At 43.1% G+C, this 27,819-nt stretch overlaps 2 protein-coding genes across 3 annotated transcripts; both read right to left on the bottom strand.

Annotated features, from left to right (window-relative positions):
* Positions 1-3,373: 3,373 nt before the first annotated feature.
* On the bottom strand, positions 3,374-6,994 carry LOC124661329 (sterile alpha motif domain-containing protein 1-like). The gene is made up of 7 exons (XM_047199190.1): positions 6,169-6,994; positions 5,274-5,558; positions 5,052-5,192; positions 4,444-4,524; positions 4,273-4,325; positions 4,122-4,188; positions 3,374-4,022 (listed from the first exon to the last, which is right to left on the bottom strand). Exons 1-5 carry the CDS (start codon positions 6,992-6,994, stop codon positions 4,297-4,299), a joined length of 1,362 nt encoding a protein of 453 aa, XP_047055146.1. The 3' UTR covers positions 3,374-4,022; positions 4,122-4,188; positions 4,273-4,296.
* A 1,581-nt stretch (positions 6,995-8,575) lies between these two features.
* LOC124658990 lies at positions 8,576-27,016 on the bottom strand. 2 transcript variants are annotated; one of them, XM_047196966.1, is made up of 27 exons: positions 26,886-27,016; positions 25,870-26,029; positions 24,304-24,396; positions 23,767-23,869; positions 23,525-23,687; positions 22,799-22,973; positions 21,704-21,823; positions 21,027-21,596; positions 20,369-20,953; positions 20,099-20,167; positions 19,194-19,307; positions 18,852-19,094; positions 17,799-17,846; positions 17,577-17,717; positions 16,761-16,925; positions 16,621-16,683; positions 16,421-16,531; positions 16,249-16,332; positions 16,090-16,137; positions 15,285-15,359; positions 13,430-13,525; positions 13,111-13,191; positions 12,962-13,033; positions 12,445-12,489; positions 10,940-11,023; positions 10,753-10,856; positions 8,576-9,273 (listed from the first exon to the last, which is right to left on the bottom strand). In XM_047196966.1, exons 1-27 carry the CDS (start codon positions 26,999-27,001, stop codon positions 9,153-9,155), a joined length of 3,849 nt encoding a protein of 1,282 aa, XP_047052922.1. In that variant the 5' UTR covers positions 27,002-27,016; the 3' UTR covers positions 8,576-9,152. The 2 variants fall into 2 exon arrangements, with proteins under 2 accessions (XP_047052922.1, XP_047052923.1); XM_047196967.1 differs by having other exon boundaries at positions 16,761-16,922.
* Between the last annotated feature and the right edge of the window lie 803 nt (positions 27,017-27,819).

Below are 27,819 nucleotides of genomic sequence, written 5' to 3'. Positions count from 1 at the left end.
CCGAAGAGTCAACGAAGTGGGGCCACGAGGCGGCCAGAGCACAGGGCGGCGCGGCCTAGGTCTTGGTCGCGCGGCCCTGTCATCTGGGCCCCTCGTGACGCCCCTCGACCTGCCCTTCCGCCTACAAATAGCCTCCGTCGCGAAACCCCCAGCACCGAGAGCCACGATACGGAAAACCTTCCAGAGACGCCGCCGCCGCCAATCCCATCTCGGGGGATTCGGGAGATCGCCTCCGGCACCCTGCCGGAGAGGGGAATCATCTCCCGGAGGACTCTACGCCGCCATGGTCGCCTCCGGAGTGATGTGTGAGTAGTCTACCCCTGGACTATGGGTCCATAGCAGTAGCTAGATGGTTGTCTTCTCCTCATTGTGCTTAATTGTCGGGTCTTGTGAGCTGCCGAACATGATCAAGATCATCTATCCGTAATTCTATATGTTGTGTTTGTTGGGATCCGATGAATAGAGAATACCATGTTATGTTGATTATCAATTTATATCTATGTGTTGTTTATGATCTTGCATGCTCTCCGTTATTAGTAGATGCTCCGGCCAAGTTGATGCTAGTAACTCCAAGAGGGAGTATTTATGCTCGATAGTGGGTTCATGTCTCCGTGAATCTGGGGAGTGAGAGAAACCTCTAAGATTATGGATGTGCTTGTTGCCACTAGGGATAAAACATTGATGCTATGTCCGAGGATGTAGTTATTGATTACATTACGCGCAATACTTAATGCAATTGTCCGTTGTTAGCAACTTAATACCGGAGGGGGTTCGGATGATAACCCGAAGGTGGACTTTTTAGGCATAGATGCATGCTGGATAGCGGTCTATGTACTTTGTCGTAATGCCCAATTAAATCTCACTATACTCATCATAATATGTATGTGCATGGTCATGCCCTCTTTATTTGTCAATTGCCCAACTCGTAATTTGTTCACCCAACATGCTGTTTATCTTATGGGAGAGACACCTCTAGTGAACTGTGGACCCCGGTCCAATTCTCTATACTGAAATACAATCTACCGCAATATTGTTCTACCGTTTTCTCGCAAACAATCATCATCCACACTATACATCTAATCCTTTGTTACGAGCAAGCCGGTGAGATTGACAACCTCACCGTTTCGTTGGGGCAAAGTACTTGGTTTGTGTTGTGCAGGTTCCACGTTGGCGCCGGAATCCCTGGTGTTGCGCCGCACTACATCTCGCCGCCATCAACCTTCAACGTGCTTCTTGACTCCTACTGGTTCGATAAACCTTGGTTTCTAACTGAGGGAAACTTACTGCTGTACGCATCACACCTTCCACTTGGGGTTCCCAACGGTCGGGTGCTGTACGCGTGTCAAGGAGTCCCAAGTGGACTCCCCCTATGGGGGCCGGCCACCCCCCCATATGGAAGGTGGAACTCCCACCTCTAGTGGGAGTCCTAGCTTGGGTAGGTTTCCCCATCATATGGAAGGTTTTGGGTTCGGGTCTTATTCGGAGACTTGTAGTCCAACCCTTGGGGCTTCCACCTATATAATGAGGGACAAGGGGAGGGGGCCGGCCACCCAAGAACCACCAAGGTGGCCGCACCCCTTAGTGGCCGGCGCCCCCCTCTCCCCAAACCCTAGCCGCCCCGCTCCTCCACTTCCTGCACGCTTAGCGAAGCTCCGCCGGACTTCTCCACCACCACCGACACCACGCCGTCGTGCTGTCGGATTCAAGAGGAGCTACTACTTCCGCTGCCCGGCCGGAACGGGGAGGTGGACGTCGTCTTCATCAACAACCGAACGTGTGACCGAGTACGGAGGTGCTGCCCGTTCGTGGCGCCGGAGGGATCGTGATCAAGATCTTCTACGCGCTTTTGCAAGCGGCAAGTGAACGTCTACCGCAGCAACAAGAGCCTCCTCTTGTAGGCTTTGGAATCTCTTCAAGGGTGAGACTCGATAAACCCCTCGTTGCTACCGTCTTCTAGATTGCCTCTTGGCTTGGATTGCGTGTTCGCGGTAGGAAATTTTTTGTTTTCTATGCAACGTTATCCTACAAATAGGCCCCTGGGCGTTGATTTCGTCCAATTCCGAGAATATATCCTTACTAGGATTTCTGAAACCAAAAACAGCAGAAAACAGCAACTGGCTCTTCGGCATCTCGTTAATAGGTTAGTGCCGGAAAATGCATAAATATGATATAAAGTATGCATAAAACATGTAGATATAATCAATAATGTGGCATGGAACATAAGAAATTATCGATACGTCGGAGACGTATCAGTAGCGCGCGAACTTCTCCCAGCCGATGTGGAGATACATGTTGCCGCGCGCGTCGTAGATCACGTCGACGATCCACCGGCAGCAGTGGCAGCCATCCTCGCGCAGATGCAGCGAGCCCGGGCGCTCGTCGTCGGCGACGAACTCGGCGAAGTCGTCCGGCATCCTCTGGATGCCGTGTGGGTCGCCCTTGAACACGACAATAAACTCGAACAGCACGGGCCCTTCCTCGTCCTGCCTGTCCGACGATGAGGACGACGATGGCGTCGCAGGCGACGGCGAGCGTGCGGGGCCATGACCACGACCACGGCCGCGACCTCGGCCTCCGCCTCTACCAGCCATGACGTCGACTCTTGAGATGGTGGCGGCTAGGGTTGGGGAGAGAGGCGCTAGGGTTTGTGTGAGAGGGACGCTGAAAGGCAGCCCTTTTTTATAGGCCGGAGGGAGGTCGGTGACGCTCATTAACGCTGGCACGCAGAGCTAGGTGGAGACGAGACGCTTTGCTGCGTCTCTGCGGGAACTGCACCGTCGCTGCACGCCAATAACTTCCATCGCGAGGTAGGTGACGATTAGGTTAAATTTCAATTGTGCCCTGACGGGTCGGCCCCGCCACTCCCCGCCTCGCTTTTCGGTGCGTCCCCTGTGGGGCGGGGACGGGCTCGGGGCGCTGAACACCGTATCGGGGCACGCCGGACAGAAAGCGGGAAGACGCGGCTGGGAAAGACGCGGCTGGGAACGTTTTTTTGTCCAGTGCGCCCCAAATCGCTTTGGGGGACGCGACTGGAGATGCTCTTAGCTCTGATAATGATTTAAGAGAAATATTGCTTAAACATCACAAAACATGTGTGCAAGTCTCTGTTTTCATTCTCAAAGATGATCCTGTTCCTATGGTTCCATAAAATGCACAGCCAAGACTATAAAGTATATTATCTAACAAAAAAAAAAACGAATATATAGATCGTGCCACATAAAATTTAGTATTCTTTCGAAATTTCTTGTTATTGGTCATCGCGTTCAAAAAAATTGTCTCTTCTCTGTATTTAAAAAGAAAGTCTGGTGCTTCCTGTGCTCTGGATGTGCATTTGAACTCTTAACTGAACAAACATCACAAGGACAAAGAAAAATAAACAAATAACTGGGTTTCCATTTTCAGTTGCAAGAAATAATAGCAAACTGTAGCAAGCTTAGACCGTAACAATGGAAGGCTTTAGCAATCCATCTAGATTACGCCTGGCCTTACAGGATTAGTGCTACATTCATTATTGGTTTCTGAGGTGCCCAGAGCTTGGCAATTGCAAGAAAGTACACACCACACTCAGCTCCAAGGCACAGTCCAGGCTCCTGCAGTAGGATCAACTTCCTAGTCCGCCACCAGCTGAGAGTAGCTTCATAAGCAACCCACTTGGCGGTGATCCAAGTTCCATGACAGCTGAACCTGCACATAGGGCTGCAGCCAACCCTTCTTGCAGCAATAGCAACCAGAAATGATGCTGTCCTGGCTGGAAATGTGAATGCAGAGCAGCCAGTTGTTGTAATCCATCCATTGCATAATCTGGCCTCAGCTATCGATGAGCTATGCTGAATGATGGCTCAGGGTTCTGCAATGTTGCTTTCAGATAGTTGAGATGATACGGAATGGCCTGCACTCTTCAGCTCTTGCTAGTTGCCATCCAAGTCATGAGTTTTTCTTCTGCTTAATGCAATTAAATACTAATGATGTTCATGACTTCCAAAAAAACAGGTGAACAAGTACATCTTCAGGATCAACAAACACTGCACTTGGAAGAAAAGGGCAAAGCATTAGTAGAGAGCAACACACGCAAATGGCCTTACAAGCGATAGAGAAAGGTGACTATTTTACACGGAACGCACCCTGTCATTAGCCAAAAAACCATCCAAAACTGCAAATTCATGATCTAAACAACAGCTGTGTCTCCACCTGATATCAAACAAAAAAACTGCGTTCAGACTAAACCGATGAATGCGAAAATGGAAATGACAAGAAGTTTTCAGATAGGTTTACCACGCATATATTAAAAAGCCATATTCAAGCAGTTCCATATAAAAACATGTTGCCTGAAAAAAACATGTATGATGTTACGAACATTTGAATATAAGTGAAACAAAACCAACGCATCAAGAGATTTATGGGAATCTAGAATGTGCAGCTTCAAGGCACATCACTATATTATACCTTGGCCAAGGATAAGCACAGAATCCTTGGAGATAGATACAATGTCCTGAACCTTTTCACTAGTAAATATGGCTTCAATAGCTGCAGGATGACAGAAGTTAATCCCCAGGAACATAGGGTTAGGATCCACCTGCTGTAAAGTATTAACGACTACCTAAACCAAATGAACTTGCTTCCTTCGTCCCTGGGAAGATTTGAAAAATGGCAAATCTAAAAACTGAATAATAGGAAATGCTACTCTTTTGAACAATCACTGTTTTTGAAGTACTGTGAATAAACTTCTGAGGTTAAACATATAATGATGTAAAGAACAAGTACATGAACTAATACATAATGTTGCTGTTGTTCCAAAAGTAGCTCAGTATTCCAAGGTTTAGAATTACCTTGTGATGTTGAGAAACAGCATAACTAATAACAATAAAATTTGTTCATCCAGAGAAAAAAAGAATTAGATGTGTTTTGCAATGATTGCGTAACCTTAAAATACAGTTGCACAAGTGAATAAGCGATAAATCTGCAATTTTAATAATTGATATTATATGCATATTTTTTTAGTCAGAACTAAAATAATTAGCGAGAACGAAAAGAACTAGGTCAACGCTGCAAACCTGAGAGCTTAATGGTTGCTAACTCTCTTTCCTCATCACAATCACCATTGTCACTTTTAGGGGACTCAACATCCAATGCTGGCAATGTTGACACCATGTGTATGGAATGCGCACCATCTGAAACCCAAAGAATTTGTGTCTCTGCACAAACACTCTGAACACATTTATTAATTAAGTAAACCACCACAATGCGAAAAGAACAACGACAATACGAACACTCACTCGTAGAACAACTTGGGAAAACAGCGAACGATTGGACCTTCAGGGCGCAATCCAAAGAGTACGTTTTGGTAGCTTCTGAGGCCAATTCATGACTGAAGACATGCAAAACTCCAGCTGAATCAAGTACCAAAAACTTTTCCTTGGAAAAAGGTTGGATTGACACAGCTTTAACTGATTTTGTCAAATTTACACCACCTTGTGAGTTATGATCCACTTGGTTAAAGGTCAAAAAGATAGAGGAATAGCTCCCTGAACTCTGTTTCACCCTCAAGGTTGTAAGCTTGCCTGAAAGAATAGATTTGGAAACATATTAATTGGTTTCGCAAAAATGCAGATAAAAGCAGTACCAAGAGTCATAGACCTTGTCCATAGAAAGACTGTAAGAGTACAACTATACTCTGGTAGCAGTACCATTGCATGATTCTACAAGTTTGCAAGTTAGCATGTCTGAAAGAAATAAGATATGAATTGCTATGGAATTATCTAAGAATGCTATACATTTGAAATAGGTCATAGTGATCATTTCCACACAGCACATCCTTTGGACAAGGGGTCCTTTGGCAGGCTAGTGGTATCAAAAGACTGCAACATTTCTCTTCTCTACTATAAACTGGAAGTGGTGGTTAATCAATGTGGTATATTTATCAGCAATTTACATGACACCCTCCCAATAAATATGGTATGCAATGTGTGCAAGCAGCTACCAATACCTATGTGAACTGATTATATAAATTGTAACACACCTTTGAGCATTAGACCTAGCTGGTAACCTAATTACTTTACAATTGTAAGCATACATCTAATGCTGCCTAGCTGTGCTTGGATTTTCAGGGTTATAAAACAGGATCAGTTGATAATAGAATCAAAAGCTTAATGGAAAGCGTGAAATACTCACAACCGGAAGCAGCATCTCCTTGAGCACCTCGGGCGCCAGCACCACGCCCAACCGGCACAATCAAGCCATTGAGAACCCCGTTCTTCTTGTGCAAGCTCTTCCTTGCTAAAGCCCCGGCACCCTCCTTCCTCTCCCTCCCACCCTTCATCAAACTTGTGAGCGGGAACACGCGCACGCCGCCAGCCTCGCCGAGCAGCAGCTTGGCCATGGCGACCTGCATGGCGTAGACGGGCCGCGCCGACTCGAGCTCAACAACCGCGCACTTGTGCAGCTGGAGCGTGCGCCCGTCGGCGGCCATCCTGGGCGCGAGCAGCCAGATCTGGCCTGCGGCGAGGGAGAGCAGCGCGACGGCGTTGACCCCGGCGGCGAGGCGGACGCCGAGGCCGAAGGGGAGGCCGTGGAGGGGCAGGGCGGAGGGCGAGGCTTGGCGCCTGAAGGCGAGCGGGGCGGGCGCGAAGCGGCCGGCGGCGAGGGCGTAGGCGCGGAGGTGGACGGCCGGGGAGGCGGGGGCCGGGTGCGCGGAGAGGAAGAGGAGGTGGGAGGAGGGGAGGAGGAGCACGAAGCAGGCCGCGGCGGCGAGCGGGGAGGGGACGGGGGTGGGGAGGGGAGGTGGGGTGGTGGTGGGGGAGGGGAGGGTGGCGAAGAGGCGCGCGGAGGCGTCCGGGAAGAGGAGCGCGAGGGCGCGGGTTGGGGAGGGGCCTGGTGCGAGGAGGAGGGAGGTGGGCGGCGACGGCGTGGGCGGGAGCGGGTGGCGGTGGGCGTTGAGAGGGGGAGGGGAGGACGGCGGCGGCGGAGGAGGGGGTTGCGGAGGAGGCGGAGGCGGCATGACCACCGCCGGTGTTTGAGGGGGTGGGTGGTGCGGCGACCGGGCGGGCGGGCGGAACGAACTGGGTCTGGGTGGGTCGGTGGGTAGGGCTGGTCTGATTGAGTCCGTGCCGGCTGCTACCGGAGTACGCAGTGTTGCTGCCAGATTACTTTTTTTTGCAGTGCCAAATTAAGTAGAGATGAAACTAGAGTACACCACCAACACGTTTCAGATGGAATATGGAAGTGTTTACGGTTCTGTATTGTTTTTGTAATCATAAATTTTATATTGGTTCAGGGGCCCGGAAAGAGGCAATACCCTTTCTTTTAGAGGCAATACTCCCTACATATTTACCCTACCACGTGTGCAGATCGCAATGCTCAAGTTGGTTCCGACGTTTCCAGGGTTTTTTATTTTTTTAAAAACACAGTACAAACCATACGTTCACATACACGCATACACTCATCCTCTATGACCGCACACACGCACACCCTCTATTGAATCTTGAAATTGACGAAATCACCACAAGCGGCTCGCTGTAAGGGGAACGTCACCTCCCACTAAATGAGTATTTCATCTTTATGAGACACACAGATATCAAACCTGGAGTTTAAACTCTGGTGAGCTTGGAATACAACCACCCTCCTAAGAGCATCTCTAACAGAGCCCGTAAACATGTCAAAACTGTAAAATAACCGTTAGTTTACGGGTTCAGTTTGGATATCGGCACAAATCAGTTACTGTAAATGATACGAAACCAGAAAAAAAAATACAGGCCGAGCCCGAAAACCAAACGCTGCCCCCTATTTGTAGGGGTTGGAAGGTCGAACTGAAAGCTAAACTGTATATGGCGTTTTGGCGGGCTGAAGTTTCAGCTCCCAACAGTGCAGTTCCGCCGGAGGACTCCCGGAATAGGACCAAAATTCGGCAAAATCCGGTTGAAAGACAACCAAATTTTGGCGGGGCCCTGCGTTGCGAGCAAAATTCGGCCTGCCACGAGTTCGCCGGGCGGCCCTAGAGGCGTCCGTGACTGGGCGGGGCATGGTCGAGCTCACCGGGGCGGTGTTGGGCGGGGAGATCTCAGCCATAGCAAGGTGGTGGTTGCAAGCGGGCAAAGGAAGAAGATAAAAGCAAGGGAAAAAAATTGACATGTGGATCTAGTGGCATATTTAGGAATATACTTTTTACAGTTTTAGTTTACAGGTTCTGATCGGCGCCGGCACTTTTTTGGACCAGTAAACACGAGTTCAGTAACCTTAACTCGCATTTTACAGTTTGCATCATGTTAAGGGTCTGTTAGAGATGCTCTAACCACCCAACCTCTAGGGTTTTGGTGTGTACAATATTGAAGGGTTTCTAAGTGGACGAGGGTATGTTACAAGAGACTAGTTAGAGATGGATTCCAGTCGGTTATACAAATATTCATTAGTTTATAGTATATGATATATGACTATATCACTTTTGTGGAGCTAGGATAGGATTGCCTTGAAAACAGCTCGGGCCCGTCCATGGCCTACTTATGATTTGCTGGCCCCCACTTCTCTATAAAGGGGCAGCGGAATTACTTGGACAAAAGACTTGATTAATAAAGCAAAATAAATATGATAGCTAACAAAATCAATTTTTATATATACAATGTTACAATACACAGACAATCTGTTCGGACAACAGCAATTGTTAGCGCCAGACACTCAAATGCCGGCTCCCTGCCAACGGGTTCTGTTACGTGCAACAACTCTCCTCTTTGGAGGAAGACGTGCTGATCAAATAATATCCCTCGGTTATTTGTAAATAATTAGCGCTGCCCTTTGCTCGCCTAGAAGCCCTCAGCCTGTGAGTGGAACTACTTCTTACCATAAGACTACAGCTAGTATACAACTTGGACTGATCCCCATTCAGGGAAGAACTGGCTCCAGCGCAAACGCAAAAGACCACCCTTTAACCAATCACATTCCAAGCAACCGCCCCAGCACAAACACAACAGACCACCCTTTAATCGATCACCTCCAAGAGCTTGTTGAGCCACTATACTAGGAACAGTGAGACGGTAACTGGAGACGCGCCAAAGGGCACTCGATCTTCATTTGTGCCATTTCACGCCCATGCATCTTTTTATGTGCATCTGTGATGAACAAGGCATTCTGCATCTGATCGGTGTAACTACTTATATCCTCATAACTCACATTAGGCTTGTACCAGGAAGAGAGGAAGTTGTGTCTGCTGTTTGCATCGCAGCAGGTGCAAATGGCATTGGTGCCTGCTGTGGTTCATTGATGAATCCCAAGACATTCAAAGTATGTCTGCCATGAAGAACAAGACATGTAAGAAAAACATGAAGAACAAGACATGTAAGAAATAAGACAGAATATAATGTGCAATGGATGCTTTGGGAGTTTCTGCAAAACATCATGTATTTTGACCAGATTTCAACATGAGAGGATAAAACTCTTAAGCAACTTTTTTACAGAAAGAACATGCCACACACTAACAAAGTTGATTACCCTTTCCTGGATTATAACTCAACCACAATATGTGTAAAGCTATACAAGTCACTGCAACTGTGTGTGTGTGTTTTTTTTTTGAAATGGGTCAGGTACTAAACTAATTTCCAAAAGGGGACATTTCTGGCTGAACTTTGTAACAAGAATCAGAACTTCTAATTTTCACGTCTCGTGCACAGCCTCCAAAGGCATGCAAACAGGGAAACGGCATGCAGAAGAAATAAGTTACATCAACATCACTAGCCGATAGGCAGAAGAAATAAGCACTCGAGCACCAGTGAGCATCCAAATAAATAACTAAACAATAACCACCAGCATTACTAGCTAAGTACCGAACTACAATACATAAGCATAAGACCTGGAAGAAAGGAAAACGGAGGAGCCAAAGGGGAGAGGAAAACAAGGGAAGGAATAAAAGAGAAATGGGGGAGAAGAAGAGGGGTAGATCGAGACTCGAGATAGTGGAAAAGACCTTTGCAGGATAGACAAAGAGAGGAAGGCATCAAAGAGACTCAGAAACCCATGGTGACGAGTTGTGTGGATGGTTATGGTGAGGTTTCCGTTCAGATCTATCTATCAGATGCTTTGGAAGGATGGAGGCCTGGGGAAGGGGCTTTGACACCGGAACTTGTGCAGGGCACCTCCTCACGGTTCTCGCCATCTGCTTTGTTTTGCCTCCCCCGTGAGAACATGACTATTCCGTATCATTTTTTAACAAGACAGCGCACATCTGTAATACACCTTTGCAAAACATCTTAGCACCTGTATTGTCTCCTGCATGATGCAGCACAGAAACCATACTGGCAAAAGCCGAGGCAAGACCTATGGTCAACTACAGCCAAGCGACGTATCGCTTTGATGACACCTAGTGGACGCGTAGCTTGGTGCTTAAGCCACAGAAAATTCAATATATCCCAAACTCCACGAAGAGTACCTAGGAGATTAGTAAAAGGAAGTCTAGAAAATAATCAAATTTGCCAAGGCTGCAAAATCCAAGCAAAGCATAATTGAAGGTACAAAGCCCAGCACTCCCCACAGCAATACGGCTTGACCCAGACGCAGTTCATTAGCTGAACTATTTAGGATCCCTGATTTACTATTAGCAACAAACCTGTTTGCCACTGCATCAATTTAATACATGGTGATCGACAGTACAGAGATGGCTGCTAGTTTTAGTGAATCAGCCTTTAGTGCACCTAGCTGTATGACCAAGTACTTTGTGCTCAAGTGAACAAGAGTCCTACAACACAGTGAGATGTTAAGGTTAACAGGAAGTACCTGGGCAAGATGTTGTGCAAGTTCCGCTGATTAACAAAGGAAGAAAGATGTGGTCGAAGATTCGGATACTTATTCAGTGCAATTTCAAGCTGCGGCGTAGGTAACTACATGTAGCATCGTCACGGCATGTCAGTAAAAATATCACAATAGGAATGTATTCATTAACATAAAAGACTAGTAATAATACCTGTAACAAAACATCAAACGAGCGTGGTTGAGTCTGGTATGCCAATTTTAAGAATCCAACCCACAGCTTTGGCATTTTCCAGATCTGCAGCAATAGGAGGGAAAACTCAAACTTGAGAAATACGAATATTGTGAAAGGACATTTCGAGACAAACCTACACATATAATTTCTACATGTTCAGTTGTAGATGGAAAAAATTTTAATCGTTTAACAACACGCATCCAAAAAACATTATGTGGCGAGACGACCTCTAGGAAAGGAGGTGCCTACGCAGAGCTCCCAGGCGACGGCGGCACAGGTATTATGGTATTCTCCCCCTCTCTGAGCACCCTCTAGAAAAAAAGGCAGCGCTGGTAAGGACAAGAAGAAGCAGAGAGAGAGATCTGATGGTCCTTTTCTTGATTGGCCCTCAAGATCTCTCCGGCTAGAGTGGCTAGACTCCAGGTGGATGGAGTCAGAGACAAGCGGGTCGCCAAGGCCGGGCATATCGATCACGCTCCATGCCCTGGACTCCGATGTCCCCTTCGTAGTCCTACCAAATCCTAGCGGCCTGGCCCAGCGGAGTAGCCCGATCCGATGGGCCGGGACCGGGAGGCATCGCCATCATCGCTGTCAGTCAAACGTAGAGGCAACATAACCATACTCCTGCCATAGCCAGGCATACAAGCTCCACTGGATCATCGACTTGGGAGTTGGGAAGCATAGAGAGGCTCAACCAAGCAAAATAATGGAATCCACAGACGAGTATCACACACGTTGGTGGCGCCATTTTGCTTGGAGGAGCACTGATTTAGCTGTATACGGAGTTCACCTTGGTGAATATGGAGCTACAGAGATTAAAAGAGGAAGACGATGAGAGAAGATGACGTTTGGGATAATAAAAACCTAAAGTGTGGTGCTGGACAGTGATAACTATTCCTTTTCTTTTTTTTTACCAGCTAGATCAACATTGTTATTTGTACAATACAAAAAAAAAAATTGGAGTTGAGCACAAATTGTCTCGCGTGGGCACAATATTGATGCTCATACGTCGGCCTCGTAGTGTTGATTCCTCTGCCGGTCCACTTTCACCCGTTTAATACGAAAAAATCATCAGGCTCGAACCGTCCACCTCTCGCCCATAGGCGCAGTGGAGTGCTCTACTAGCTAAAATATATATTTGTTACTATGTATGGTGTTTTTATCATTGGTGGTTCGCAGCGAGATTGACTATCTATCATGCATCTCATCAGACGGCCCATGACACATCCAATAAAAAGCAATGATCAGTAGTCTATCCTTAGTGGTCCTTATGTTTACTCTCCCGTTGCGACAAACGGGCACATTTGCTAGTAAATAAGAAAAGAAAAGAAAACCTTAGGTTAGAATACCCCTATTTCAAGCAAGCTTATTTATACAAGAAAAGAACATAGGATAGAGATTATAACTAACAACAGGGGTCTCATATAGTTAACAACAGGCGAGTGGATTCAAACATAGAGTGCAACTTAAATAAATTCACAAACCTGCTTATTGACAAGCCTGGAAAGTATTCCCATGACAAAATCAACCTGAAGAAATTTAAACCATGATCAAATCACTGGAAAACAATACTATCCAAACTTCCATGCAGTTTTCTCCTCAAAAGATCCATTCCAATGAGGAAAAAGGTGTACAAATTGGCAAGAAATTGTTTCTATTCTGTGGAACAAAAATGTAACTATATAATTGTACACATTATAAAGGGAAATATAAGCAACAAATATATAAAGCAAGTAATCATCTAATAATTTATACTACTACCTCTGTCCATAAAAGGATGTCACAAGCTTGTCTAAATTTAGATGTATCTAGACACCCTTTAATGTACAGGTACATCCGAATTTAGAAAAATCTCCGACATCCTTTTATGGACAGAAGGAGTATTAAAGACTGAACAGATTCCAAAGAGCAAATAAGTAGTAAGCCAGTGAAAGTTCTAATTCTACGAATTATAATCAGATATTATTCACTCTTCATAAATTATCGAGAGCCTGAACATACCAAAGCTGGGAAAGCATCAAGTGCTTGAATAAGAGTCCTCATAAAAAGAAGAGGAATCGGAACATTATCAACCTGCATGACAGGGTGAACAGCTAAGCAAAAGGAATATGTAAGAACTGCGCAGGATAACAGTGTGCTCATGTAAGTACCAATTTATTCAATGACTTCTCCAGAACTTGCTGAGTAAATACCGTGCGCTGCTCAAAGCAAGCAGTGCAAGCATCTATGACCTGAAAAGAGTTCATTTCCATCAGTGGTCGATTAAACTGCATGACAACAAATAAAATTCACATCACATTGTCACAGCTGCATGTAAATGCATTTGGGCATAAAACCCAGAATTTAAGTGTTATGATTTTGGAAAGTTCGAAGGTGAACAAGGTAGTTGGAAAGAAGCTTTGTCTATCTCTGCACACTACGGATATGCTCAAGAGATGTCAGAACATCATGAGATGCAAATGAAATTACCTTCTTTAGGGGAACTTTGTCCTTTTCTGGATTAATTTCATGGATTGCAATCAGAGCTTCCGCAGGGGTTAACGCTGGACCAGTATGAGCAGATCCCTGTCGGAAGCACAGTTAGTCCAATCAAAGGTTAAAAAGCAATATAAATCTTGCTGAAAATTGCTTAAAGCACCACACTAATTTCAAATCACAGACATTGGTTGTTCCCAGTCAAAAAAAAATACAAAATCATCCCAAACAAAAGAAAGCTGTGTTAGCTAAACGCACACTAATTTGCAAAAGCTGTCACAGAAACATGAAGTAGTTCCATGAAATCAATAACATGTTTCCAAATAGTACAAATACGCTGATGAAAGACGGCACTTTGTATATGCACCAATCTATCAAACATTTATGGAACCAAAGTCAACCATTCAAAGTTCAGCACCAACAGTATTTCATGCATACTGGGACTGTCCGCCATCACATCTAGACTCAGCCAAGCCTATTATGCATACTAGTTTGGCCCTCCTGGTCTTACCACTAGATCCTTCAGCAACTAAGATTATTCGAGCTGTCACGAACTACCGTATTCATCCAAAATGAAGGTTCCACTTTTCAAAATTCAGTGGGTCGGTTGGATCATGAACCAACAACGGTTCCAAAGGCTTAAGCAGTCAGCAGTTAGAATTCAGTGGGTTGAGGGTTGGCCCAACCAACATGCATTCTGACCACTGTGCAAATGATTTTATAAGGGCAGGAGAGCCAAGAATGCCCACTAGCAGTTGAATTAGGTTGCTGGCAGGCGACAGAAAATGAGATGGCTGCCAAACCCTTGGCAGAATTGTGTTGTTTCTTCTTTTCTTCACATACAATCTCAGATTTGGTGTCCACGACACAACATTGGCTCAGTGGCAGCGGCAGTGCTGGGTTGGTCGTGCCCCTCAATGTCAAGAACCTTTAGATGGTCCATTGTTATTCTCAACAGCTCATCTATGTCTAAAGATTGTCTGGCCAAGAAGTCCTAGTGGCAGAGCACATCCAGCAACAAGGAGCAGGATCAACTCATGGATGTAGCCACCAGCCAGTGCACAGCATGACACTACAAACGAGAACCTACTCTCAGCAACAGCATTCAAATGCTCTGTGAGCATTTCAGGGCAAGTGAACACCCCCATATGTTTCCCTAGCCAAGCAGAGCCTAGCAACATGGCGTTTGTGCAGACCAGTGAGTATAACAATTGTAACTTACTGGTCATCACTACAAAAGTTCTTACAGGCTAACATGCAAAGATAATGCAACTGGATTACTGTTACAGAATACAAAAAATGCACACTGGATTATGGTACAAACTATAAATTCAAATGTGAAAAAAAAATCAGATGAAGCATGAAAGAGAGAAAAAAATGCATTCCTATCTGAACTTCAAATATTCTGAGTACCAATGCAAACTAATACTGTTGGAAAAGAAATCAAGGGCTATGTTGGTTTCGAGATCAATCATGACAAATTATTCTGAGTATGTGGGCATTTCACATGACAAATTATTTACTTAACAAGTAACTGAGATTCCGAGATCAATCATGGCAGGTGATGGTTATGTTGGTTTCGATACTTAATATTAAAAAAGAAGGCAACTCTACCCCACCCAACTTTTATGGAACACCATCAGATAGAAATGCAATACCCATAAACAGAGTTTTTTTTTTTTGCTAAAAACTGTACAGGAGGCCCAGACGGTAAATTTTATTAAAAGAGAACAATATGTACAAGACTGAGGGAGGGAATGTACAAAAGGGCTTAGCCCAGGGCATAGCACAAAAGAACTACAGAGCGTCTAACCCATAAACAGAGTGATGAATAAGCAAGATAAACTACCTGCAATATCCGAGCAAGTGCATCTTGGAATCTGGCAGGTGGGAGATCAACTAGTCTAGGAAATATGGGTAGCACCTGAGGACAAGAAAAATTCGAGGCAATCAGGAACACAGGCAGCACACACACAAAAGATCACTGTACATTGCATCCTCTGACAAATTTTCGAAGTTACTTCTTGACATGCATTTATTACAAGCTGCAATAATGTTTTATTCTAGAAACAAGTGTAACTCCAAACAATTCCCTATTTATTCAAAGATACTCCAAATATTCAAACATAATAGATAACATGCTAAAAGTTTGTGCTCCTAAATTTTTGTGCATGCTTTGATAAATATACAAGTGAATCTGCATGAAGTGCAAAATGCTGAACTGGATGAGGATAGCAAGCTGCAGTTTCGTAATCAAGATTGTAGCACTCATGGGAAAATTTGGATCAGCCAATAGAGAATGGGTAGTGTACAGTGTCTCCTTGCCAAATGCTAGCTCACCACATAAAATCTATTAAAAGTTACTGTTATGCCTGGAGTATGCTCGTGTGTGCTGATTTAGGTTATGTAATCATTTCACTATTAGCTTCTAGATACCCATATTTCGTGGCCCAGTTAAGTTGCTGCCTTGCTGTGGCAATGATATTAGTCACTTAGGTCACAATGGCATAGGTATGCAGTTTTTGGCCAAGCGATAGTCCAGATTGTTAGCATGCATGCTCTTACAAACATCAGCATGGCAATGACAGCATTTCTGCTGTGGAGCTAATAAAGATCTAGACAGCCATAACAGAAATATAAAAAGAAACCAATACCTCTTCCTTCGGAAATGAGGATAGCAATGGAATGAGAATAGATGCATCCTGCCACAGAAAGTTACAATATTCAGCAAATGCACTGAGTAACAATCTACTAAAAGGGCACATACGACAGTTTCTGAAGCGGTAGAGAATGCAAACCAAAGGTAAACAAACCTTCAGCTTGGTCTCATACAGATGTTTAACAGCCACAACCAGGTTGGGTGAAGGATTTGATTCTTCGGTCAGTGTTTGAAGTATCTTCAAAAAGAGGACAAGCGAAAAAGCATAAGGAACTTCTACGTTTCACAATAATGAACAAAGAGAAGTCAGCGATAAATTGTAATACCAGGCTAACAAGTTCTTCACTGCCTTCAGGTGGATTATGAATAATGTCCAGCATTTCAGGACATGAGGATCCCAGATTTCTTACAAGGGTGGGTATATGCCAATGGATACACTGCACAATTTTGCACCATCATGTGTTGCAAGGAATTGTAATTCCTGTTTAAAAACTTTAAACTTCGCAACAGAAGTTAAAAGTAATACCTGTTTCACAACTTTTGGAGACCCTCCATAGATATTGAACAACTGTCGAAGAAGAATGGGTCTCTGGAACAATACAAAATGGTTTTACTACCTCTCCAAAAATCAAATAGAAGAGAAAATGAAGTATTCTCTGAGGATACCTTTGTGCAAAGTGCAAAAAACAATGAAGTATAGCGTTTGGCCTCAGATACTGCTGATTGTTTAGGTGAAATCAACGAGGCCTTGGTAGATCCACTTTCACAAGGTCCAGCATCGGGAACCTGGGAGCCACTAACTGAAGTTTCCTGGATGCCTACTTCAACCTGCTAACATAAAAACAATCTACTATTGAAACATCCAACCGGAATACAATATGTAAATCATATAGGTATAACTAAGCCATTGTATTGCTCTCTCGCGAAGAAGAGGTGTTACCTACCAAACTTGCCACATCTAGTTGTGGCTAAGTGTGAGAGCGGAGAAGCCACACACTAACGAGAAACGGTGTTCAGCTAGTTAGGCATAATACAACAAAAAATTATGTTGCTTTATCAAATTACACTTCAAATGCAAACAAATACAGCATTTTTTTATGGAAAAGTATAAGCCACAATCATATTCAGTCTTTGCCTAGCTTGGCAAAATCAAGGCGAACTGCCATGGCATTCCCTCCAGAGCACCTAGCCGATTAGGCAATAAACAGAAGCTGCAGTTCAGACAAGAGAAGCTAGACCGTAAATCATAACCCATATTTCTTGCTATTGGATTCGGAAACCAAGTAAGTTGGATACTCTGCATCCATTTTTCACTTTGTTCTGACAGAAGAAGCTAGATCGTATATCTTAACCCATATTTCTTGCATAATAACCATATAAGTTGGATAATCCGCATACATTTTTCGCTCCTACTGGAGAAGATGAGCGCATGATAGTGCTGAATGCCTAAACATAACAAGGAGTGAAATCATCAAGAATTACCTCGGCTGTAGATTCTTTTGAGGTTGTGAAATTAGCATCTGTCTCCCCGCCATGCTTATTAGCAATTGCCAGAAGACTATCTGTGGCAAACTGCTCGACTTTTTCTGATGCATATGTCAGATCACAGAGCTTTTTGACAACCTAAGATACAAAAATATCAGCATTACGGGGCGAAGTATTACATCAAATGAACTTAAAAAGTTAACGAGTGCTTCTCCCTACCAATCTAACCGCTTTTCCTCGGACTTCATCTTGAGAGTGAATGGCACACTGCAAATTCATAACAATAAGTGAGTCACAGTTCAAAGATGATAAATAGTATGGTACCACCAGCTGCATAAAAACATGTCATGATTGTGAACTTCAGATTTAGCCTACCCCAACTTGCTTGGGAGAAAGGCTTAGATGTTGTTTGTTTCTTTGTCTCAGATTTATTGTAGTAAATCGAAACTTATGCCGATATAGTATTTAAACGATAAATATTGAATGTTTGAACATTGAATACATAGGGTTATTATAAAGTTGATGGTCAAATAACTTGGTAAAGGGCCACGACGATCCATAGGGTATTATTGGACCAACCCATGAAATCAGGTCCTTTGTTTCAGTCGGGTTGCACCATGAAAACAATGAAGCCAGGGGAGCCGGCCCTGATTAACCCAAAGGGTCAGTCGGTTTGACCCAGAAGCAGCATAGCCTACTCGCCTCCAACCGCTCCATTGCTTACCACATCGGCGGCGAGGAATAGAGGCGTAACAAAATTGGGATTAGGCAAGAGACCAAGTCGAGCTAGCGAGTTGCACATCAATGGCGTTCACAGCTGCATATGGGAGGAGCGAACCAGAGCAAGTGGAGGAGAACCGGAAGGCATCGGCGTTTCATTCTCCTGCTGGAACAGCAGGGAAAGCTAAGCGTGATGACTAAGGGGTGGAGCGGCTTCGTCCGCAACCGGCGCCTCGCTGCCGGAAACACCGTCTCCTATCACCCGATAGATGGGTCAATCCACAAGAGCCGATGGAGCATAGAAGCAATGGCAGACTGCATAAAAGGGTCTGCCCTGTGGACCCCTTCCTATTCTCTGTATCACCGGGGGAGGTCCAGGGCCGGACTGGGCCGACCCATTCCATCCTCATTTAGGACAATGAATAACATAAGCAGACTTTGTAACTCAAATAATCATAATTTAGTTATACCAACTTAGAGAAATTACTAATTTGTATATACTGCCAAAACGATTGATATTATTCTACAAGTTGAAAAGGGAACATCACAAACCTTCAGAACAATATCCAAGCAAGCTTGACGAAGTGGAGGCCGCCCTAAAATAAGACTCCATACTGTTCCGAGGCCTTGGGCAACACGGTCACCCTCGCTGTCCTTTATTTGTTGGTTGTTGCCTTGTGACATACAAAGACCCTCAAGTAATCTAAACAGAGGCTCAGGCAAACATGGGGCATCACACAGAAGTTTACTAAAAGATTTATCTGAGGCGGGTAACGAATCAATCAAGGACTTCGCCTGAGTACAAAAACAAATGAAAAATAACTCTTTTCACGTAAGTTTAACTTATAGCTGGAAGGCAATGAACAGAAATTCGAATATGATGTGCTAACTTACAAGTGATATAAAGAACTTCTCGTAATGTTCAGAAGTAGATGTGGAACTTTCTGGTGCGTCAGCAATATTGACACACTGCAGCTGATACAACACATGCATAGCCAGTTCGTGACCCTAGGAAAAACATGTGCCATAGAAGTAAGAGCCTTGCAAAATTCACGACTTATGCAGTTTGACAGATCATGAGCAGTTGATGAGTCATGCTCTATTTGGAAAATGGCTATAATTAGAAGACAAAGCCTAACCAGCTCAAATACAGCACAACTCGTGTTAAGGATCCGCTTATCTTGTATAAAACTTGATTTACCAACATAATCTCAACCAGAAGCAAGCTTGAACTACATCAAGCTCGGAACAGGTGAGTACGACACCTGTATGCAAGTCCGAGAACCCTAGAGTCTACGGAGCAATTATCTCGAATGGGGTAGGAATGGACAAGAAACAGGTGGGCACGAAAACTGTATGCAAGTCTGAGAGACGAAGATTCGACAGTTGAAATTTGAATCCTAGAGTCTACTTTCTCCATTCCAGAAAAGAAAGTGAGCATGCTTTTCGAAACTCAACTTTGACCAAGAATAAGTCCAACTATACATGATTTATGTAATACAAAATTGATATTGTTAGATTAATATTTGAAAGAAGTTTCAAATGGTATAATTTTTGTGGCACATAACCCACAATTTATGGGTTAAAAGCTTGGTCAATGTTACATCTCGAAAAACATGCACTCCTTCTTTCCAGGAATGGAGGAAGCATGCAGCAATCACCTTGAATGGTGTAGAATGCACAAGAATGAGTTCTGCTCCAATAAGCTTTTATTTATGAGCATTGTCAGCCTATCAGAGCAAATTCCTAGCTCAGCACAAAATCAACTATACTGTTTCTTATTGCGGTCAGCAAATTACCTTCTGGTCATGATAATGGAAGATAATGTGCCTCTGAATCAAATCCATGATATTATCATCAGCAGTACTCTGTCAAGTCACAGATGATGAAAGTTAGAACATAGAACTGTGGCAGAGCGAGCATATCAAAATAAACAGGAGTGATCTCAAAAAATTCTAGCCAAATGAACTAGAAACTGGAATTCCTACCATTTAGCCTATAGAAAAGGAATTCAGGTAAGAATTACACGGGGCTACAATTATTAGAGTACCAAAAGTCCAAAAGAATACCTGAGCAACCAAATGAGCAAGCAAAGAAAATCTTGTATCCAGGCTATTTTTCTTGTAATCATCAATTATCCGCCTAACAGCTAATATATGCAATGTGATCTTCTCACTGTCACTCAAATCCAAATGAGATGGAAGAAGTGGCAACTCATGAGTAGTATCCTCTGGTGTTGATGTCTTGGGGACTGGTGAAAAGGGATCAACCTCCAAATCCATACTATCAGATTCATTGTTTGAAATAGCTTCTGGTGACAATGGATTGTCCATCTCTTCATTGACATCAGAAGGAAATCCGGCTTCCACTGGTGCGTGCAATTCAAAAATTGTCTCTGGTTCTGTGGCATCATCCAAAAACTCAGAGTTCTCTTCGACAATTACTTGATTATTAGGATGAGAAGATGGATGCTCCTCATCTTCACTTTTAGGTGGGTCTCCTGAATATTCTGCACATTTTTCACCCTTCCCAGGAACAGAAGGTATATCTGACAAAGTATTTGTCTGATGCATGCTAGTGGTTTCCACCTTCACCTGTATGGCACTAGCAGTAGCAGGTGCAACTGTTCGCCGTGGATCAAGGCGACGAGGATCCTGCAACACATCAACATTTTGGCAATAGGAACTTCTGTGATTTAATAAAAAAATGAGTTAAGATAGATCATACTCTTCTTGGGTCACGCTTCGAATCAGTAGAACCAGGACCGAGAAGGGCATCAGGTGGTGAAATGCCTACTCCATCTGCAGATGGTGCTAATTGTGCTGTAAAGGGCAAAGAGTGTGTATGGCCTGGAAAGTTCTCTGTAGGGGGGCTGGAGGAAGATTGCAAATTTGATTGCGGTTCAATCTTATTTGTAGCTAATGGAAATGGTGCTTCTGGTAGATGCTTCATTGTTTCAATTACAATGTCAGCCATGACGTCTGACTCTACCGATGAGATGAGAATACCAAGGGATTCAGCTCCTCTTTCCCCTTCAGCAAGTAAAGCGCCTATCATTTCAATCATCTTCTCAACAGGAGATACATCAGTACTCAAGATAGTAGGGTCAGAGGAATGACCCATATTTGCATCATTTTCAATCTTCACATCTGAATAATCAGGTGTTCCCTGGATTAGCGGATTCAAACATGCAGAGCCATCAAATCTTGCTCTCTTAGCTATTCCCTCGGCCATAGCAGGAGCAGGATTCTTTCGACTAACATCTCCATAAGGCATCTCCCATGGTGGAGGTTCATCCTATTTGATACAAAAAAACACCTTTCAGAAATAAGTGTATAATAAACTTCTGAAAAGAGACATGCCAAATCCATTGCACCACATCAGATAAGCGTTCGGACATATACCTTGTTCATACGAGAAGCCCGCTCTATATTTCTAGACAGCTTCTCTACCTGCCTAATAATCTGTTCTGTTGCTTCACCTGGGCTGAGAGCTCGGAGCCGCCTTACTAGTATGTCCTTCGACTGTCCAGAGAAGAATGGACACAATTAACTTGAGAAGTTACATAAATCATTCATCATTCAAAAATCAAATTCAGGTAGTACATGAAAGGAATTAAGTTCAGCGAACATGTTAAGAAAACAGTACAGGCTAAGGATATATATACAATCCTAAACAGACATGAGAAGTGATTAAGGTAAAAAAAAAAGTGGCACAAATAATGAAGGAGTGCTCAAAAGAAACCAAGAGAGCAAACAAAATTCAGTTAATCTAGTTATTATCTGATAAAACGAAGAAATAAGAAACAACGCAAGCTACATATGTGCACATTACAACATCATCAATGAAATGCTAACCAAAGTTTTCCACTCATTCGTGAGTCATGAGAGCATTATCATTGACTTAATGAGTAGAATTCCTCATCCACTATCCAAAAACTAAAAAAGAACAAGGATGTGTAACGCGAACTTCAAAATTTTCATATTCAACACTGTTTGAGAACCGAGGACAAACAATACTGTAACAATCCATATGACAATGCATGAGCTCCCAGACATGAAGAAACCTCCCATTTTATAAATGAGAGCAAATACAGCTCAAAGAGCTTACAAGGAAAGATGCATTAGCTCAAAGAGCCTTCATACATGACAGCATGAGATGGACTACAATGAACGGAAGTTATCATTAAATTATCCTTAACAAAATAGCCAGTATTTCCTCGATTTACATAACAAGCTTTCAAGATAACTAAATTACTTTTTCTTACAATCAACCAGAACGGTTTTGCAAATTTTAGCTGTACCAGATGACTTTTAGTGTGAAATGTGTTGGTTTAACTGAATATTAAATTATCAAAGATACCTAGAGTAGATGTACAAGTAAAAAGCCAACGTTACAGTCAAAAATAACAAAATAAAATGCTAACTGACATAAGTAGTTTGCACATTAAACTTCAAATGATCGTAAAAAGAAGATGTAGCTAAATAAGGTGAGCTCACATCAAGCATTTCTTGGCAAGGACTCCGTAGAAACCCTAAAAAGGCTGTTTTCAGGGAATATCTCAGGCTTGCAGAATGAGCTCCTTTTGAAGTCTGCAAACTAGGGTCAAACCCAAACAACACTGACAGAACACGGTCATAATAAACCGGCCTATTCTTTCCAATAGCTGCAAGACTGACATGTGAAGAAGAACTTATATTTCTGATAATAACAAATATGTTTTACACCACAAAGTACAAGAATATGGAGTGAAAAGAGTAGAACATGGGTAAAGTGGCTAAGCCATTAGAACTATATATATGACAATTCACTTACAAATTCAGCAGTCAGGATAAATATGTGGCTAGGTACCAAACAGCATTAAAAACTGATGGCATGAATTAATCAATTAAATAAACCAATTAGCAAACAACTTTATAGATAGCACCAAATATTCATCCATGGAAACTCCTCAAAAAATCTTCATCCATGGAGGGAACTAGTGAACAAAGGCAGGCTGGTGGAGTGTGATGATAAATTTCTTCATATATAGGTCATCATGGGGATATGGGGGAAAATAGTAGGGTACCATAAAATGGCCAAACCAGCTACAGCAATATTTCTTGCAAATTCAGAATTCAGGACAAACATGTGGATAGAGCTTCATCCACACATATCAACAGAACTAGTGAAAAGAGGAGCGCTTTCACTTCATTTAGGCATAAACAGCTGGTTGAAATGCTTACGAATTAATGGTGCCAACTAGGAAGGATCCTCGGTGAGCATACGCTGATTTCAAAATATCCACAAGGAGGATGAAAGCCCTATTTGCATTGGCTTCAAGAATAACGGGATCAAGGCTAGTATGAAATTTAGCTAATCGTGACGGATCAAACCTCCGGTTGTTTCCTGTTTATAGAGTGAAAATATCAGTAAGCATCCACAATATGGCCCATTTAATAGTGGTTGTGAATAGTGTTAATGGTACCTTCAATTGGCTGTATTCGGTCACTGTTGGGTTGAGGTGTGAGGCACAATATCCATGTTTCAATGAACTTTACGGCGAGTAGTTTAAATGCAATAGGACCAGGCTGTTACATGTCAGAGATAATAATATCAGCCAGTAAGTTGAACTAGAAAGGCGCATAGACCATCATTTAAATATCAAGAATATCATTATTTATGATACTCTCAGCAGACACTATGGCAAAATACAATTGTCTGAGGATTGTTGCTACAAGAATGTAATGGTACAATAAAGTCCAACTGCATGTCAACATAAATATGACATACTCCATCCATCCCATAATAACTGGCTCAGAGTTATCTAGTTTCGCATGTAGATACATGCAAATCTAGATAAATCTGAGTCACTTATTATGGGATGGAGGTTGCACATATGACTCGTCTGCTAAATCCATGATGTGTGAAATGTTGATTGCAAAAACGATAACAGAACAACAACAGTTTGATGATATTATTGGAATAAACAAGGTACAGCAGCATAAACTACTTCTAAACTAACCTCATGCATCATAACACATACTGCATCCTTGAACTGGTTCATCCAAGCCCACATCTCTTCAAGCCAAGCATCAACTCTTCCACGCCCGTTAATCTAGATTAAAAATTAAAGTGACAAAGTGAGTGCTAATAATAAAGAAAATAATAGAACTATCCTTACCAAGTTACAAACATCTAAGGATGCAATAAGTAAAAAAATGTTAATCAGGAAAAAAATTAAACTTCAGCACCATTACAGACCGAACATCTCAAAACAAATTAAAACAAGGAAAACAGGTTAAGAGTTTTTTCTTTAATCTACACTGCCTATAGGTAAATTACATCATTGTCTTGCGTTAATCAGAGAGTTATCATTTGTAAATTACTCCAAGAAAACACCTATCAAACCAAATCTAAGACCCATTCTATGCTGCAATGGTTAAATTAGTTAAAACTGCTGAAAGAAGCTTTTATCTCTTGATTAGAAAAAGCGTGAGTGTTGGCAACAAAACCCATTAGGGTTGTACCCATTTTTTTAATAGTTAGGTACAATATACATGTTTAATATGTAAATCAGAATCTAATGGATATCATTTTTCTATAAGTTTCTTTCAGCTTATAAAACATATACCATGAAAATAAATATATCTCTTACTTCTATAAATTTCTTAAGGTTCCAAACAGTGAATTCGGATGATACTGGATACCACAGGAATGCACCAGTTGTTAAGAACTGAGCATTAACACACACACACACACAAAAAAATATTGCTTCAGATCTACAATTGAGAAAAGTTTAAGCCTATATTTCTTTTCATCGAAATATGAACAAGGAAGGTCCAGTGCATTTATTATCACTTTATTATTACTAGTATAACTATAAGATAGTTGACTGCAAAAACAAGTCTCATTCACATATACTATCCAGTAAGCAGATGGGCATCAAACTAACAACCAACTCCTGTTCCAGCTACTCTAGCATCTACTGCTTTTGACTTGTCTAAATGGGAGACAACTGTAAAAAACTAATTATCAAGTGCCAGGATGTATGTTGGAAGCAGGCTTGACAGGTATCAGTAGAATTGCCAGGATTTGGAGATTTGATCACTGATGCATCAAATCTTGTAAATAACTGGAATGGCTGGTCATTTAGTGGTAGCAAAGTAAGTTCTCGATCTTCAAGGCTATTATGGAAAAAGAAGAGAGGGACACACTCAAGCAAGCTGACAGTTAATGACAAAATGCTCTCATCAAATGAGCATTCTATCATTGTGAGAAACTGTTACTTTGCGTGAAACTGACCAGCTGGAGAGAAGTAAAACAACAAAGTGTTGGGTTTAAGCAGTGACTAACAGTGAAAGAGCAAATCAAGTGGGACATGCAGTGCAACAAAAATACACTGCCTGCGGAGGTAATAAACTCCTCTTTGTAGAAAATCATTTTATGTGAGGTATTTCTTCGGGCACAGTAGTTTTTGTACGAATAAGCAAGTAAAATAAGCTCATCAAACAACAGCAACATCGCAGCAGGTAGTAGTTACAACAGTGGATTTATTCATTGATAAATATATCTGTTTTACAAAAAGGACCTGAAGTGCCATCTCTTCCAGTACAGCAGCAAATAAATTTGTCCCACTAGCTATGGATTGCTTAACAACTGCAGGATCATCGTGTTTCAAAAATGACAGCAAGTTTGGCATCAGCACAACCAAATCTTCTGTTACATTTCTGCCAAGCTCTCTCAGCAATCTGTAAGCAAAAAAAGAGTTTATGAGCACCACCGAAATATATGTTCTCAAAGTAGTAATCTGGGGGAGGCAAAGGTTTGAACATTGTATTAAATATTAGGGCAACTATTGCCACGGGAGAATCCTCAAATAAAAGGCACATCATGTAATGAACAGCATGAATCAAGATAAATAGGCCATCGGCAACTAATCTGTTAGGAGTGAACACAGCTAGGTCTTGGCATGAGAAATAGTATACCCATTTGAACAAGAGTGCTCCTAAATCTGACTATGCTTTGACAAAAAGAAACTCACCAAGGCCCTAATAACTATTTACATGAGTATTCAACAACCCTCAATTATTTCTCTTTATATTTAGCAATACGTGGTCCTGTCCTTCAATATAATTACTGACAAAGAGGCATATAAGGCATTACCAAGAGCATTTTCCATCAATGCTCCATTTTCTTTTATTAATATAATTTCATTTTCATGGGAAACCAAATAAACATTCTCATGTTATTGTCAGTTCAAACGGATCTAATGCATTGCCATATTATTGCCAGATATAGGCCTCAACACGAGAGGCCTAGCAATTCCCCCAAACACTCAAGAAGCCATCAGCGAAGCTAATAAAGACCACAACTTGTTCAAGCTATTGGCCACGAAATTCTCAGAGAACACTGTAACGGCAGAGGAGCAAAACTAAGCTTGCGCATATCTACAATACTGTAGTAAATACTGCGACAACTTCCACAGCAATGTCATACTACATGGGCTTCAACTAGAACTAAAAAAACAAACACAGCCGACGGAACCCTAGAAAATCATTCATCAGGCATGACGGCTAAAGGGGGGAGGGAGGCCCGGGCGCTCACCTTAGGGCACGCGACGAATCGAAGCGAGGAGAGGGGGCCTCGAGCGGCGGCGGCGGCGCCTCGGCGGAGCCGCCCCGCGGCTCCGGCCACCGGGCGCCGTCCGCCTGGAATTCCATGGCCGGGGGCCAAAACCCTAGCTATCTGGCGCGGCGGCTGGTGGGCTCGCCGCTGCCGCGGGCGGGCTGGGTTTCGGTGTTGTGGCGGGGAGGTGGGAGGGGCGGCGCGATTGGTCTAGGGTTTGGGCGGCGGCGGCGGCGGCGGTGGAGAGGCAGGCGCGGCGGCGGACGGAGCGCAGCGAGGCGAGGCGCGGCGCGGGCGACGGGGATAGGAGGAGGCAGGCAGGGGGCGAGGGAAGTGCCGCTTTGGCCTGCACGATTATTGTAGTGCCGCTCTGGAGGCCGACGCGTGGTCCCTACTCTGTGTTTCCCTGGGACCCACGTGTAATTGAAAGGTCCGCCACCCGGTTCGAAAGCAGTTGGGCCTTTCCGAGAGGGGATATTTCTAAGTTTACGAAAAATCAAACTAAAATTCTAGATATATATTGTGTTGTGTCTTCTGCATTCGTGAAGTTTCATCCAAAAATATGTCAATATGTGACATAAAAAAAGGAGCAAATGATGTATAAATAGTACGTGACACTATTTACGTACGTTTTTTCTTTTTTACACAAATCACATATTGACATATTTTTGGATGAAACTTCACAGATGCACAAGATACAACATAATGTATGTCTATGACTTTAGTTTGCATTTTTTAGAGACTTGCAAATGTCACAAAAAATGGGGTGCGAGGGCAACTAGTTGCAAATGAGAGTTTGCCCCGATGTGTTCGAATAAAAAAAAATTAGGAAAGTGTTTCCGAAACTTCTAGGGAGGTGCCGCACACCCTAGGGTAGGTGTTGGGCCGGCCCAGCCACGTCTTGTTTTTTTCT

This window comes from Lolium rigidum, chromosome 6 (assembly GCF_022539505.1).
Source record: "Lolium rigidum isolate FL_2022 chromosome 6, APGP_CSIRO_Lrig_0.1, whole genome shotgun sequence".
NCBI classification, from domain to species: domain Eukaryota; kingdom Viridiplantae; phylum Streptophyta; class Magnoliopsida; order Poales; family Poaceae; genus Lolium; species Lolium rigidum.
The sequence above is the reverse complement of the archived record's forward strand: the minus strand, read 5'-3'. Positions and strand labels throughout refer to the sequence as shown.

Coding starts and splice junctions, on each gene's coding strand:
- LOC124661329 (XM_047199190.1), bottom strand. CDS start 6,994: ATGCCGCCTCCGCCTCCTCCGCAACCCCCTCCTCCGCCGCCGCCGTCC. Junction 5,559..6,168: donor AGGAGATGCTGCTTCCGGTT/GTGAGTATTTCA, acceptor CTATTCTTTCAG/GCAAGCTTACAACCTTGAGG. Junction 5,193..5,273: donor TTTCCCAAGTTGTTCTACGA/GTGAGTGTTCGT, acceptor GTGTTTGTGCAG/AGACACAAATTCTTTGGGTT.
- LOC124658990 (XM_047196966.1), bottom strand. CDS start 27,001: ATGGAATTCCAGGCGGACGGCGCCCGGTGGCCGGAGCCGCGGGGCGGC. Junction 23,688..23,766: donor CCGAATACAGCCAATTGAAG/GTACCATTAACA, acceptor CTCTATAAACAG/GAAACAACCGGAGGTTTGAT. Junction 21,824..22,798: donor CTTGCCAAGAAATGCTTGAT/GTGAGCTCACCT, acceptor TTCTCTGGACAG/TCGAAGGACATACTAGTAAG.